The sequence below is a fragment of the Odocoileus virginianus genome, chromosome 1 (assembly GCF_023699985.2).
Source record: "Odocoileus virginianus isolate 20LAN1187 ecotype Illinois chromosome 1, Ovbor_1.2, whole genome shotgun sequence".
Taxonomy (NCBI): Eukaryota; Metazoa; Chordata; class Mammalia; order Artiodactyla; family Cervidae; genus Odocoileus; species Odocoileus virginianus.
This window is the reverse complement of record NC_069674.1, coordinates 96,623,327-96,639,822: the sequence shown is the minus strand read 5'-3', so window position 1 is coordinate 96,639,822 and position 16,496 is coordinate 96,623,327. Positions and strand designations below refer to the sequence as shown.

The 16,496-nt window shown below is 38.4% G+C and overlaps 1 protein-coding gene across 3 annotated transcripts in view; it reads right to left on the bottom strand.

The window, feature by feature from the left end:
- Positions 1 to 16,496, bottom strand: part of COL28A1 (collagen type XXVIII alpha 1 chain) — a 186,720-nt gene that overhangs the window by 117,609 nt on the left and 52,615 nt on the right. For all 3 annotated transcript variants that reach the window (XM_020898977.2, XM_020898978.2, XM_070471132.1), the window contains exons 14-17: positions 13,065 to 13,133; positions 9,894 to 9,962; positions 6,193 to 6,261; positions 1,949 to 2,017 (exon numbers count right to left, since the gene is read on the bottom strand). In XM_020898977.2, the coding sequence (XP_020754636.2) occupies positions 1,949 to 2,017; positions 6,193 to 6,261; positions 9,894 to 9,962; positions 13,065 to 13,133 (276 nt within the window). The remainder of the gene's footprint in view (positions 1 to 1,948; positions 2,018 to 6,192; positions 6,262 to 9,893; positions 9,963 to 13,064; positions 13,134 to 16,496) is intronic.

The following is a 16,496-nucleotide window of genomic DNA, read 5'->3' as shown; positions in this document are numbered from 1 at the left end:
AGAGTCGGACATGACTGAAGTGACTTAGCAGGAGCAGGAGCAGTGATTCTTTGAAGCAACATTAGGAACAGCTGGTTAAACAGTGTCATGCCTCTCCCCAAAGGATAAATAATTTAAAAGACAAATTGCCTCCCCGTTCATAGAAAACTTTTACTGGCTAGGTTATTTCCAACTCCATATCTCTAAACATTTTGGTTGTTGGACCTACTGTGGGGTCATTGGTGAGAATAAAAACTAGCCAACCCACAGTAACCTCTACTGACATTACTGCTTGAGTTGCTTGAATAGGATCTCACAAGTAAAAGTAATAAAAACAATAAATTAAGATGTGTAAGTATAGTCTGCCTCCTCGGTAGCCACCGGTTCCACATTTGTGGATTTGAAAGAGTCCCCATAAAATTAAGTCCCTCTGCTGAGTTTGTGATTAGCCTCTCTATCCAAAACTTGATTCCCTTTCTTGTCTGCCCTGTTCCCATTAGGATTAAGAAGTATCAAAGAAAAGGGGGGATTGGAACTGAGCAGGACCCTGTGGACCCTTCCTAGGTTCAAAGCTCCTCCATTTCCCCCACTTCTTGTTTGTAGATAAAGACTTGAGTCGCCTGGGCCTTCCCTGAGTTTCAAAGAGCAGGCACAGGCAGTTACTAATTAGGGAAGTGAAGGAATGCAGAAACAAAGGAAAACCAATTAAACAAGAAAAGTAGTGACAATAGTTCAGTGATAAAGCAGTTCCTTCTCTTTAGGAACTTTAAATCTTAAGAACTGACATAACAATCTGATGGATATGTCTGAGTTGTTCTTTAAGAACTAAGATCCTCCTCCATCACCTGCCTCTTGCTTGTAGAAGCTAAGCATCTCTGACTCCATATTGTACCTATCTGTTCTGCTGCTTTAATCGCTGAGCCATGAGCTTCTGCTCAGGTCTGCATGTAGACTTGTTAATTACTAAAGGGGTTCTGCTTGCAGATTACAGGTTGTGCAAACTTACCTCACATGATATAAGAAAGTATGAACAAAAATATCGATTGTCTTGTCAAGATTTATAGGAACATCAGGACCAGACTCAGGTCAACTGACCAAGAACAAAATGTTATCACAACTCTCCTTGGACCATCACTGTGGTCGTCCTTCTCTTCTTGATCTTAACCCCTTCCAGCTCCCCCCTTCCTTAACAATAAAGAAGCTTGAATTCTATCCCAAATTAGGATGGTTCTTTAGAACATTAGTGCACCATCTTCTCAGTTTGTTTGCTTTCTGAAAAAAGTTGTTCCTCTCCCCAAAACTGTGCCTCTCGACTTATTGGCCCTTCATGCAGCAAGTGGTATGAGCTTGGACTCTGCTACAGTTTAACCAACCTTGGTTGGAAAATACTCAGGAAAGAAATTTCAAAAATTTCCAAAAGCAAAACCTGAGTTTGCCACATGCCAGCAACTACATGCTTTGTAACATTTACAATGTATTTGGTATTAGAAGTTGTCTAGAGATGATTTTTAGTTCACGCATTGGAGAAGGAAATGGCAACCCACTCCAGTGTTCTTGCCTAGAGAATCCCAGGGACGGGGAAGCCTGGTGGGCTGCCGTCTATGGAGTCACACAGAGTCAGACATGACTGAAGCGACTTAGCAGCAGCAGAGATGATTTTTAAAATACAGGGAGATATGACTAGATTAAGGGACTGGAGCATCCTAAGATTTTAGTATGGGGAAGGGAGTGGGAATCCTATAATCAGCCTTCCACCGGATGCCAGGGGACAAATGTGAAAGCTTCTAAGAGCATAAAGAATGCACATTACATTTTCTAAACCATTAGGAATATCAGTAGCATTTTGCATTAAATAGAGATCTCTGATGTTGAAGTTCATCCCCTTTGCTGCCATCCAAATGCACTGGTCACTGACCAGAAAGCAACAGCTAGAAAATAGGTTAAACTCTTTTCTCATTTAGAAAGTTACCTTGGGACCAGGTAAGCCTTGTCCTGGGGGACCCTGTGGACCAGGTGGGCCAATAGGACCTTGGATTCCCTTTAAAATAAAATTTAAAGAATAATATTAGTGAAATTAAGAAGGAATTTAAACAAGAGAAGTTTCAAATCCTCTGAAGTAAAAGTTCAGTTCGCATCCCACAGTCGATTACTTGTACTCAATTAATACTTATTGAATGGGTGGCTGAGGCTGCTAGTGGAACCATAATATGCAATTCTACCATTTTTCCATAGTAAGAGTAATTTTAACTGGCCTGCATTTCTGCTTAGAGTAAAAACCACCTTTCCTAATCCCTGTTGCAGTGGATATTGCCTGTATTCTATCCAATGGGATGTGAATGAGGGGATTTGTGCAATTTCTTGTTCACGCTAAAGGAAGGATATGCTTCTGCATCCCTGTTCCCCTTCCCCTTGCTGAAGTGAAGACACGGTGCCTGCCTATCCTGGATCAGGTGGATGGGGAAAGCACTCTTAGAATGTCAGACTAACAAGAAAGAAGAAGCCAGAACCTCCGAAGACCCTAACGAACAGAGACAACACACCAACTTGGAGTTTTAAGCAGGAGAAATGCAGTTTCATCTTATTAACCTATTTCACCTCTCAGTCACATACAGGCAAACCTGTATCCTAGCTGTACCAAGTGATATCTATCATGATGTGAAATTAAAAATTTGACCTAGGCTCTAAGAAGCAAAAGCCTGCAAACACCAAACTGAAGAATGTTCTAATACTTGCCTCCCATTCACATTGTGGGTATAAAAAAGGAGAAGATATAGGATTTAATAAGGTCTTCTCCAGAGAAAACAGTCTCCTAAAGTGTTTTCTTTGGAGAAAATGGGGAGAAGTTTACCACGTTATAGAAAGGGAACATCAATGAAACCACTGGGAGACCTTGATTTTTGTTTCTGGAACACAATGGACCAGTGTCTGACTCGTATGGAAGAAAGCTAAAATATGCTCTGATAGCTAAGAGAGGACCAGCATGGGGTGAGCCTGTGCACCCAGAGTTTCTCAGTGCAAAGGCCATGCAAGCTTTTTTTCCTGTGGACCAGATGTACTCTAGATTCCTAGAGTTGGCCTGGAACTGCTTTGATTTCTGTCCAAGAGGACCTGGAAGAATAATGGAACTCCAGCTGAGAGAGTCCATATAGAGTAAATATATTCCCAGAAAAGCAGAGGCTGATGGGGAGAAACAGCTGGAGGAAAAGAGTCCTTTGTCAGTGTCCAGGAGGGGCAGTGTGGAACCCCACCAGGAAGAATGTCAGCATCAAACATCTGTCAAGACCAGAAGACACAAAGCCATCTGACAACAGACCAGCCAAGAAAGAACCTCCATGCCCTTCCCACCTGATCCCATCCTCCCATCCTTGATTTGGCCTGGGAGGGATCAGAAGTACATTCCATCCCATGGACCACAAGCTCATACAAAATGAATGAAGACTAAAAGGAAAATTCATACATTGACTAAATAGTTTGTATTACACAATTAAAACTGACTTGAAACTTAGAGGCAATCCTATGTATGTGTAGTCGCTCAGTCTGACTCTTTGGGGGCCCCATGGACTGTAGCCCACCAGTCTCCTCTGTCCATGGGATTTTCCAGGCAAGAACACTGGAGTGGTTAGTCATCTCCTTCTTCAGAGAATCTTCCCAACCCAGGGGTCGAACCCGCAGCTCCTGCCACATCTCCTTCATTGAAGACAGATTCTTTTACCCCTGAGCCATCATGGAAGCCCAGAGGTGATTCTATGACTCACTGTTATCTCAAAGTGATGTGAAAGTCTGTAGCCTGCTGGTAACTTTTTTTCTGTGGTGGGAAAAAGAAAAAACTTTCCCCACTGAAAAAAAATGTAAAGGGATGATGAAAGAAAAACTAAGACTGTTTTATTTATCCCCCACTGGTCACAATTATGCAAATAATGGTTGCAAATACATGATAATTTTGTTACAAATGTGAGCCTATTTTATCCAGCTAGATGATACGTCTGCTTGTTCATTTTTAAAGTACAGATATCATTCCCTTTTTCTCTGGCTGATGAAGATGAAGCACTCTGAACAATTTAAGAAAGCTAAGGTTCAGGATTTGTATTGAACCATTAGAAGAAGGGAATCCCTCCTGAGTTTTACAACAGTCTACAAGTACCACGTGAGGATCCAAAAAATTAAAAGGATATCACATATAGGTGTGTACACATGTATATGTGGTTATTTATATTTCACTTTATTTTATAAGATATTTGAAGTAGTCAAGCCTCCAAATATTTAATGAAAATCTGCAGAAGCCACTTGAGAAAGATTGTAAACATGTTGCTGGAAACAGAAGTTCCCCCAGAAACAGATGAGTGGGAAACTTAATGTCTATAAGAAAAACGAGAAGATTTAACAATAACAGTAATTCAGTGGGTAAGCATGTTATATGAAGGATAAGAAGAAAAATGGGTAGCTGCCTGTGCAGAGGTTAAATTTAAATAGAATATAAATCCTTTTCTTAAAAGGGTAAACAAGTTTTTTGCTTGTTCAGTTTACAAATGACACATTGCATTCAATTTCCTATCCAGTAGGAGTCAGCTCCATAGAGTCACATACACCTTGAAAGGTTTTTACTCTTGGAAAAGAAAAGAAGAGGGTGAGAAAGCAAAAGAAGTCAAAGAGGTGTGTGTTTTTTTGTTTGTTTTTTTCTTTTCAAGCTGTAGAACAACTTCCACTGAGAAACAGCATCTGAAAAGGCTTGGCTTTCTTTGAACCTCATTTTCAGCCCCACAATGGTGACTCAGTGCCAGAAACAGCACAAAACCCAGGATATAACAGCACTGTCACTTTCAGGATCAGGAACTAGCTGAAACTAGCAAAGAAAACGACAAAGCTTGAGAATGCCTGGTGGCATAGTCAAACCATGATCCTTGTGTAGTCCAAAACCAACAGCTCTTAATTATTATCTAAATATTTATATACAGATTTATCTTGGCTTCTCCTGCACCTTAATCCTCCTGATATATTACACTAGGACTTCTACCAAGGGGAAGGAAATAGAAAAAGGAGTAATATCCAACTTGGCTGTTGCTTGAATTAACAACAAAAAATACTGATTAATTAGCATATAATTAGAAATAAACTCAGAGTTTATGTCAACAATGAGATTCTGAATTATCTCCTTTTCTTATTCTTCTCTCCCTATTCTAGATAAGTGTTCGTTGTTCAGTCATTTCCAACTCTGCAACCCCATGGACTGTAGCCCACTAGATTCCTCTATCCATGAAATTCTCCAGGCAAGAATACTGGAGCGGGTAACCATTCCGTTCTCCGGGAGATCTTCCCAATCCAGGGATAAAACCCAGGTCTCCCACATTGCAGGCAGATTCTTTACCGTTTGAGCCACCCATCCTAGATAAAGGAAGTAATATTTGTTCACTAGGCAATGGAATAATTCAAACCATAATCATAAATTTTAAACTTTTTGCCACTTTCTACACAAGAGGACATTCAAAATAAATTTGGATTTGTTGGTCACTTTGATTAAATGAGATTATATAGGTAGATAGTAATGTTATATTATCTTCATATTATTTCAGCTAAACAAAATTGCCTCGCTTCTTGAAAAGTAATGATCAGAAGAATTTGGAAGAAGTTCCAGCCATAAGTGTAAAGACAGACTCACAGGCCTTTCCTTTCTTCTGACCAAGAGGGACCAAGAGTCATTTATAAACCTGCTCCGTGGTTTGCTTCTATTCAGGAACGGTGCCCCTTCAGTAAAGTGCGTGCCTCTAATGCTGGTCCTTGTTTAGCTTTTTTTTGTTTTCCTAGATGGCTATGTGACTAGAAAATGGGAAACACTACTCTACTGGCGTCAGAACAGAATGGGATTTCATCAGTCATAAAGATTCAAGGGGAAAAACAAATACAACCCACCAGGTAAATAAAATATTTAGTTTCCCAAGGGAAACTAAAAACTCTAAAACCCTTATCCTGTAAATTAGGCTTTAATGTTAACAGTCACAGCACCAGGAAACACACCATTTATTTTTTAAGTCTTTTTAAGTTCTCAAAACTAGAATCTTGTGGAACCATCTTATCCCTTCCTACATTCGCATTTGGATATACCATTGCAATTCCACTATCAAATGTACTCATAGCTGTTTGCAGGACTGGCCTTCAGTGAACAGCAGGTTTAGGCCAGAATGTTCTGTACAAAAGGGAAAGAGAGAAAGCATCAATTACCTGTTCCCCTTGACTCCCAATTCCAGGGGTGCCCATCGGTCCTTGGGGTCCCACAGGTCCCATATCTCCCTGTGTAGAAATAAGTCAGAAATATAACAATACAGCTAACCTCATTCTTTCCCACTTTGCTCATCTTGCAATATGATGGATTAAAGTTTATCTTTTAAACCATAAAGAAGTTCAGCAGAGAAAGTTACAAAACACCATTGCTTTTAAATAGTATGTGGTTCGAATTTGCCAAAATAGCGAATAATTTTTTCACTCTTTGATCAAAAATGGTGTTTGTTTGCACCAGCTTATATTTATCAATCATTTTTTCACAGAGCAAACACTTCTTGTGAGGATCATTAACAGAAATATTTAGAAGCATAAAATTCATAGGATGCAAGAAAATCAGTATTTGAGAGAGGAATTAAAGAAAATTATTTTTTAAATTTCTAAATACCTTTTTCCTCCAAATCTTAACAAAAATGCATTTTAAAACTTTAGAAATTATCTAAGGTAAGTGCGACAAAATGAAAGAACTTCACCTTCTTATTCCATGAATAATTTTGAGAAATAAAGTGAAAGTTATCAGTGAGAACAATATCATTCATCCTTTCTCTATGTATTTCCACAAATATTTGTTGAGTGCTTATTATGTGCCAGAAATTGCTTCAAACATGGGGAAATAGCAGTGACCAAAACAAACAAAGCTCTGTTTCCTCATAGATCTTTCACTTTCTTGGGGAAAACAGAAGATATTAAGCAAGATAGAAGAAATAAATAGTATGCTGAATGATGATAAGTGCTAAGGAGAAAAATAAATGGGGGAATGGGGAGACAGCTGCAATCTGGGGAAAGGTGACTTGGTATGGTCTCACTGATGAGAGGCATAAACCAGGTAGAAACTTGGAGGAAAAGCATTCCAGGCAAAGCAGACATCCATGCAAGGAAGATTCCTGGAACATTCCAGAAACAGCAAGGAGACAATGTGGCTGGAGCTAGTGAGCATGAAGGAAAGTGGTAAAAGATGAAGTCAGGGATGTGTGGCAGTGGGACCAGGCAGAGCAATCGACAGGGCCTTTTAGGCCATTGTGAGGGCTTTGGCTTTTCTCTGAGTGAGCTGGGAAGCCACTAGAGGATTTTGAACAGAGGAGTGAAAGATCTGGCTTAGTCTTCAAATGTTCACTCTGGAAGTCACACTGAGAACAAATGGAAGAGATGTTTGTATGAGAGATGATTGTGGCCTGGACCAGGCTGTTGAGTGAAGGTGGTGGGGAGTGCTCAGCTCCTAGACAGATTTTGCAAGTAAAGCCAACAGGATTTGCTACAGATCAAGGATATCTTTGAGGTTTGTGGGAAAACATACTTGTCACTTATTGAGAGGGAAAAGACTGAAATCAAGCAAGGCTGGGGAAGGGTGTAATACCAGTAGCTCAGTTTTAGACGTGTTAAGTTTGAGATACCTAAAATAAACATCCAAACAGAGATATCAAGTAGGTGGGAGGGGTGTGAGCTGGAGATGTCAATTTGGGAGCTCTCATGATATAAATGGCATTTGAAGCCAAGACTGGGTAAGTTTTCAAGGAGAAAGAGAGGAGAGAAGGTTCAAGGACTGAGCCCTTTGGGTGCTCCAAGTGTTAGAGGTCAGAGAGACAAAGAAGAACCAGCAGTGAAGATATTCTTTCAAGAAGGTGAGGATCCTAGCGGATGATGCTACTGATAGGCCAAGTAAATTGACAACTGAGAGCTGACCATTGGATTAGGTGACATGGACAAATAGGCTTTATTTACTTATTTATATCTGTGCTGGGTCTGCATTGCTTTGTGTGGGTTTTCTCTAGTTGCCACAAGCAGGGGCTGCTCTTCGCTGTGGTGCGTGGGTTTCTCGCTGCCGTGGCTTCCCCTGTTGTGGGTGCAGTTCCCGGGCTCTAGAGCACGGGCTCAATAGTTGAGGCACATAGGCTTAGTTGCTCTGCAACATGTGGGATCTTCCCAGATCAGGAATCGAACCTGTGTCTCCCGCATCGACAGGCGGATTCTTTACCACTGAGCCGCCAGGGAAGCCCAATACGCTCATTTTAATGTCCATTGTATTTAGACTACATCAGGATCTGCAAACATTTTCTTAAACAGTTGGATAGTAAATATTTTATGCTTGAGAGTCATAATAAGGTCTCTTGCAAAACCAATGAATGCTGTTTCAGTAGTACAAAAGCAACCAGACAGTAGTTAAATGAATAGGTGTGTCTAATACTTCATTTACAAAAACAGGCAGCCCGCCCTATAGTTTGCCAATGCCTGGGCTAAATAAACATGCTTTTGTGAACAAAAGCACATGATTAGATCATAGTTTATATAATATTAAAAACCTGAACCTGTCATTAAGACAGGCCCTGGCATGTGCTTCTTAGTGGTTCACTTTGTGTCAACCCCTCATCTAAATAAATGTCCACAGAAGAAAACATGTAATGGACTCAAGTTCTAATTCAAAGCTGGGTTACTCCGATTCAGAACTTGATTGCCTATCATGAGGCATTCATTGTGCCAAATGCTTTTCATGCTTTATTGCATTTAATCCTCACAAAAACCCTCTGAAAGTAAGCACCCCCATTTTCCAGATGAGGTTAAGTCAGGAAGACCCCCTGGAGAAGGAAATAGCTACCCACTCCAGTATTCTTGCCTGGAGAATTCCATGGACATAGGAGCCCGGCTGCAGTCTCTGGGGTCACAAAGAGTCAGACATGACTGAGCAACTAACACTTTACTACTTTCAACTCCCAGTCACACAACTGATAGATTCAAGTCCTCTCCCTCCAACTCCGAACCCAATTCATAATCACTGTTCTGCAAATATTCAACAACTCATATAACAGACCTCTTTGGGGAATTACATTTAAATATCTGTATTAAAGCTACTTCCTTGTTCTGTAAAATGGTGTATTTTTGATAGTCCTTATCACAGAAGTGTTTATCTAATCACTTGAATCCCAGAATATAAAAGAATAGGAAAAAAAGAAAGGAGAAGGGAAAGGGAATGAAAATCAGATAAAAGCTTTGCAATTACTGGATGACACTGTCCTATTTCAGTGTCTTCTTTGCGTGAGCTCCAGGTATAAAACCACAAATGCCTGTCAACAATACCTGGAAAAGTTAATCTACTGAACTTATAACACAGCATTTGTGTTGTACTCAGTAGTCACTACTCCAAAGGAACAAAGAGCATCTTATGTATTTTTAGAGTGTTTTGGAACTGGAGTTACACCACCAGAGCTCAACTATTTGAACTAAGAATTGTATGATGTCTGAAATTTGTGTAGTTCACCATTTACAACTGTCTCTGCTACTTAAATACAGATACCCAGAAAAGATAGCTACCAGTAAACAGTAAACAAAAGAAATAAGAAATTCAATTAGAAACACAACACCCAAGATAATCGTCCATGTCAATTGTTATTCTAATATAATGATATGTTTAGACATTGACATATATGTATGACTCCAAACTAATTGACATCTGTGTTTTTCACACATTTCTTATATCCCTTCCCTCTCTGGCAGCTTTCCCTTCCTACTGGTCTTTAAAATGTTTATAGTTAACTGGATACCTGTGTGGTATGGTTGTCAGGTTGTATATAGTTCACAAATGTACATACATAAAGAACAATGAAAAGTCATTTTATTGGCATCCTTTCTGTTATCTACCCTATATGCAGTACCTTGTCCCCTTTTATTGACGGGCCCTCTTCTCCTTGTGGGCCAATTGGTCCTTGAGAACCTTTTTCACCCTGAAAGTATATGGGAGAGCTATCAATGCAATAATAAACGTCAGGATTTTAAAACAGGTAAAGCATTCAAAACATCAAAATTCACTGCTACTACAAATGGGTAATTCTAACTCCAAGATTTGTAAATTGAAAAAAAAAAGCATTAAAATTTCATAAATATAAAAGAATCTGTTCAAGCAGAAAACTTACACAGCATCACTGAAGTGGGAAAAGAGCCCCATTCCTATTATAATCAGAAATATCTGAAAGTGGGAGATCTAATCAATCATGTATTACAACTAACTGAATCAGTCTTCTGTTTGCTTACCATTTCTATAACCGTATCCATTACATAATGAAAATCTGTCTCTCAGTATGTGAAATAACATTTGCTAAGAAGGAATTATTTATTAAGTGTTTTATACCAAAATTTATAAACATTTATTGAAAACTTAGTTTTAAAAGAATTTATGGAAAATCTTTTTAGGTATGCTTCTAGAGTCACATGGCCTATGTGAATCACTCTGGTTATAATGTCATGTCAATGAAGTCATAACACTTTGTCATTTGTATGAAAAACAAACCACAGAATTGATCAGAAATAGCACACATTTCATAAATTCATTTGAATCAAGAGAAAAATCAAAGAACATTTGCAAGAAACCTAGGAAAATATACCCTTATGTCTTTCTGTAGTCATTATTTATTCACTTAAGCCCCATGTCATTGCAAAGTAGCCCCAAGAAGTACATACAGGAAACTCTTATTGGTCTTGCTATTTGACAGTGAAGAAGTCTGTCTAATGGGTTCTGATTGTTACCACAGAGTACATCTGTGTACAGTCAATCCTAAAACAACACTGAATATAATAAGTTCTTTCTTTAATGAGTCAGAGGGCAATGCAGTGCTATGGGTTATTATGAAGGAATGTAATGTTATACCATGCCATTGAAACTGCCAGTAAAACGCGCCCTGAAATATGCTTCCCAGTGTTTTATTTACTCTGTTCTCATTTATTTATTTCTTTAAACCCCACAGATTATAAGGAGAAATAATTCTGGCTGTTTGAATTTTCCAGGTTGTTTGGGCTATACATAATTAGAAATTTACAAGAGACTCAGATGTATAGAGCAGACTTGTGGACTCTGGGAGAAGGCGAGGGTGGGATGTTTCAAGAGAACAGCATCGAAACATGTATATTATCTAGGGTGAAACAGATCACCAGCCCAGGTTGGGTGCGTGAGACAAGTGCTCGGGCCTGGTGCACTGGGAAGACCCAGAGGGATCGGGTGGAGAGGGAGGTGGGAGGGGGGACCGGGATGGGGAATACATGTAAATCCATGGCTAATTCATTTCAATGTATGACAAAAACCACTGCAATGATGTAAAGTAATTAGCCTCCAACTAATAAAAATAAATGGAAAAAAAAAAGAAAAGAAATTTACTATGTGCCACAAAAAAATTAAAGAAATTATGTATGATAAAACTTTCTGAAATGTGGTGCCGAATTGCTGACCTCTGCCTTCTTGTGATGATATTTTGGTTAAGTGAGGGCATTAGTAATATCCCCTTTTCCAACGTATTATTTCCATTTGCTATAACAAATTAAAATTTGTTGGTTAACAAGGGCTTCTTTTAAAATTCAACCCCGCAGTCACTCACAACTTCGTGTGATATATTTGTTTTAGCTAATTGATCTCCCTTCAGTTGAGATTTAGGTTTCTCATAGATAACTAAATATTGATCATGGTGGAAGAGGCTGAAAATGAGAAGCAATTTTACAGTGTTAGACCGTACTGAGAAGGTCAGATCTCAGTGACTCGACTGAATGAAGTGGAAGGTCTTAGACACTTAGAAAACAGCACATGCTTCTCTGGGTAGTGTGTGTGCATGCATGTATGTCTGGGGGAAACAGTTTAGGAAAGAAGGAAAGAGGACCTCCAGTTTATCTTTGTGAAAGTGAAAATTGCCCAGTTGTGTCTGACTCTTTTAGACCCCCATGGATTGTATGGAATTCTCCAGGCCAGAATTCTGGAGTGGGTAGCCATTCCCTTCTCCAGGGGACCTTCCCAACCCAGGGACCTTACCTACCCTGAAATTCTGTTGTTGCTGCACACAGTCTCTCAGAAAATCATTTCCTGTGTTACCTTTAGCAAATGAGCCATATAATATGGGTAAAGAGTCTAGACCAGGGATCAGCAAACTCCAACCCACTGGCCAACCCCAGCCCACTGCATGTTTTTTTGTAGATACAGTTTTACTGAAGCATAGCCAAGTTCACCCATTGCTTAGGTTTGCCTTCATGCTTTAGCAACAAAAGTTAAATAGTTACGACAGAAACCACATGGCTCACAATGTCTGAAATATTTACCATCTGGTTCTTTACAGAAAAAGTTAGCCAAGCCCTGGTCTAGAGGAACTTAAGCTGCAAGAATTACACGTGGGAGGCCGTGTAAACATTTAACATCTCAATTGCCAGGTGAGAGGTAGCTCTTGTGTAACATTTTGCTGCTTCTGGTAGTAAGGCAAATTTGATTCCCTCCACCCACCCACATTGCCTTTCTTATATTAATGGCAATAATATGATACATTGGTTTATTAGATTGTTTCTTGTCTGTTTCACAGAACAAAGCTGTGGGTAAAACTTGGTATGTGTGTGTGTGTGTGTGTTAGTTGCTCAGTCGTGTCCGACTCTTTGAGACCCATGGACCACAGCCCACCAGGCTCTTCCGTCTGTGGAATTCTCCAGGCAAGAATACTGGAGTGGGTTGCCATTTCCTTCTCCAAAACTTGGTATATAGCTATGCTCAATAACTTAATTTCTGGGCATAAAAGTGCTATTTATCCCTGTGGTTTTAATGACTACGAATGACTTTAAGAGATTTTCTAATTTCACATGCAGTAATTGTATGAAGCAGCACCCTTGCAATTACTTATTTATAATTGCAAATGTCACTATAGCTTCATGTTAAGGGAAAATTTACATAAAAATCCATTTAATAGGGTGAAGATGGTCAGGAAAATACTTGACCTGGTATAATTGGCTAGGACACAGTTTTTTAATTTATAATTAATGATCATGCAATAGAATGCCTTTCTCCTCCATGTAGAAGGTGCTGTTACCTTTGGTCCTGGAAGTCCTTCTCCTGGTAAGCCTCTCTCTCCTGGTGGTCCCTCAGGCCCACGGGGACCCTGGTTAGGACACAAGAGAGTGAGAAGCAAAAGGAGAGAGTGAGAAAATAGGAGAAAGGAGAGAGAAGGGAGGAGAGAAGAAGAAAGATAATGGTCACATTTCAGTTCACAGGGGCATGCAATGATCCAGTCCTATTCACACGATTAGTGAGAATCTGTCCTCCTAGTGCACACCATGCTGATAAGTAGATCATATGGTTGTGAAGAATAATATTCCCATGATATTAAATACTTGTTCTATTTGATTGGCATAAGATGTTCTATTCTGATGTTCTCAAACTGGCAGAAAATGGAAGTGAAGTGATGCTTCAGAATAAGGATGAAGAAATCAACCCTATGAGGAAAGGCTAAAAATCTAGGACTGTGTGGCCTGAAAAAGGATGCAAAGTGATGAAATAATTTAATTAGGTATCAGGGGAAAAAAATCACCACACAGCTGTTTTAAAGCACTGAATTCTGTTTACATGCTGTTTTAATTTCCATCCTGATAAATTTGGATTCAGACTTGAATTCTCTCTGGAATTGGTTGAATCCCCTGGAGTTTTATGTGCAAATAGAAATCTTGATAGAATCTTTTAAGAGGTAACAAGACTTTTGATCTCAATGATTAAAATTAAGAAGTCCACGTGACTCTTGCTCAGAAAGGCACTCAGTAAGGTGGGGACTTCTCACATAAGGAAAGAAAAACAGTACAGTCTCAGGTTTTGAAATGGATGAACAGGCAGCATACTGGTTAAAACAGACAACAACAAAATATTCACTTAAACCAGGAATTTTAAAAGATGATGAATTTGTTCTCTCTTTTTTCTTGACCAGAAGGCAAAAAAAAAAAAAAAAAAAAACAACAGGTAGAAAGGAGACTAACAACAAGAATGGTAGATGCATGAATTGGAGCTTTTCCTCTAGTGGATGTAGAAAGATAATTAGGACTCTCTGGCAGGGAAATAAATCTATGCTGGAACAAGACTGAGTTGCCCAGAGCCTCAAAGGAGGTCCCCCGTGTAGACACTCTGAGTGATCTTGGGGCTCAGTCTACAGTAATCTCAGGTGATTTAAGAAACATTTTCTACTCCAGCCTGGGAGCAGAGCTAGAACACAGCACGATGCACATCAGTGACCAATCACAGCTACAGATTTGTGAAAGAGAAAGCTAATTGTACCCCATAGCTAATTTTGGGGGGCTTTCCTTAAAATCATATCTTTTAAAAGACAGCCTTCTTTAGTATTTGTGCATAGCCAATTTAGTAAAGGCTTTAATTAAAGTAAAAAACTAGCATTTAATTCAATTGAAATTGCTGTGCTTATGGGAAAACTAGCTTTTAACCATCCAAGGGCTTAATCAAAGTCCTAATATCCATGACAGAGTAATCTAACGTTAGAGCAATTAACTAGGAAAAAAAGAAATATGGTGTGAAAACTAGATTGCAAACTAGACAGAGAAGCCCTAGCTAATATTACACACTGTACAAAAAAAATTATTAACAAGCTATTCCTCTTCCTCAAATGAAAATAACCCAATATTTCATGAAATGCAAAGGAGTCTTTTTCCAGGTCATTCAATTTTTTTTTCCCATTCATTCAATGACTGCTTACCAAATGCCTGGTAGGTACAAGTCACTGTGCTAGCATCTGAAAACAGCAGACATGCCCACTCCTTGTCTCATAGAGTTTACAGTCTTGCATGATAAACTAAAAGCAGGTTTGGGAGTCATTTGGACTGATGTTCAAGCCACCTCTCTGCTACATATTAGCAGTGTGATCTTAAATAATTCCATCTCTCTAAGTTCAGCATTCACATCAGAATAGTGGTAACAATAGTATCTACCTCAACCACATGTATTAATATAAGGACTAGATTAAAGAGATGTAAAGCTCTTACATATTAAGCACTCAATAAATATCTGCTTGCTATCATGATCAAAATTGTTTTCCTTGGATCCTTCAATTGCTAAGAAAGTCCTTTTATGAAGTTTTTGCAAATAAAGTAGTATCAGAGTATGGTTTATGTTAAGCAATATGGACAGACGCATGCCACATATAGCAAGCACTGACACTTGCGTCCATCTCTGCATTTCCAGAAGACATTAGCCAAGGTGAAAATGAAAATAATGAAGACTTTGAGGAGTCACACTTTCCAAGCTCCTGAGAACAGAGTTAACGCTTGTGAACAACCACTTAGGGGCCTTTAAAAAAAACAGTGCTTCAAGGTTTAATTACTGGAAACCTGGGAACTGTCAGAGTAATATTCTGCACCATCAGTATATTCTCAAGTTTTCCAGTTAAACAGTCAAGGTGAATGATGACTGCTGACCAGAGAAGAGAAAGAGCAGGTACTTAGGTTAGATGAACTATACTTTCAATTTATTAAGATGGTACCAACAGATTATTTTTTAAAAGACAAAAATGCTCAGTAAAAAGGTATCTTTTTCAAAGGCTATGAGATCTAGTTATAACTCTGACATTCTTATTTGGCTTCTAATGAACACCTTTAATTAAAACATATCTAGTGGAAGAAACTAATTATCAATTAACAGAGTCTGACCAGAAATGCTTTTTATGAGACATTAACAAGATAAAATATAATTGTCCATTATCATTATCTTCTTTCATAATCTCAATAGTGTAGATAATCAATAAAAGTGGCTTCAATATACGTTGTAAGCATTAAAGATAAATGTGCTAAATAATATTAAAAATTATCCTTAATATTCAGTGAAATTTATTTTTAATTTCAAAATAATTAGTTTTACTTCAGGGGATTTTTCTTACTGAAAGTGCTCCCAAAAAACCAAACAGAGCACCCTAAGAGTGTTGAACCAATTTATTATTCTTTAATCAGCCATCTGTCAGATCATCACACAACTAATGATAATCATATAATTAAAGATGGCAGCTGTCAGTTCATAGTTCAGTCAAGGGGCTGGAATATTAATTCATTTGATCAGATTTATATTACTATTGTATAAAAAAAGTTGCTAGTACTAAACTAGAAACCACTTGAAATGATTCAGGCAAAGAAACAAATATAAAGAACTTTCAGCAGAAGCTTTGTCAGTCCTAAGATAAGCCTTTATGTTACTTTGAAATAATTCAAAACTCATTACTGATTTTTATTATGATATTTTGGGACAGTATTTTCATACATTTCTTGAAATTTATCCCCTCTTTGTTATGATTTTAGTTCCCAATTATTTCAGATTACACAGTGTCACTCTATTTGTGTACTTGTGGCTTAGATCACAAGAAAACAAACAAGAATTTCATGTTCTGCCAATACTGTGAAAACTCTCTAGCTACAAAGAAAAAAGTAAATAATACAAATTTTCCTTTAAAATGAAGGCCCAAAAAATCAATAAATAAGGG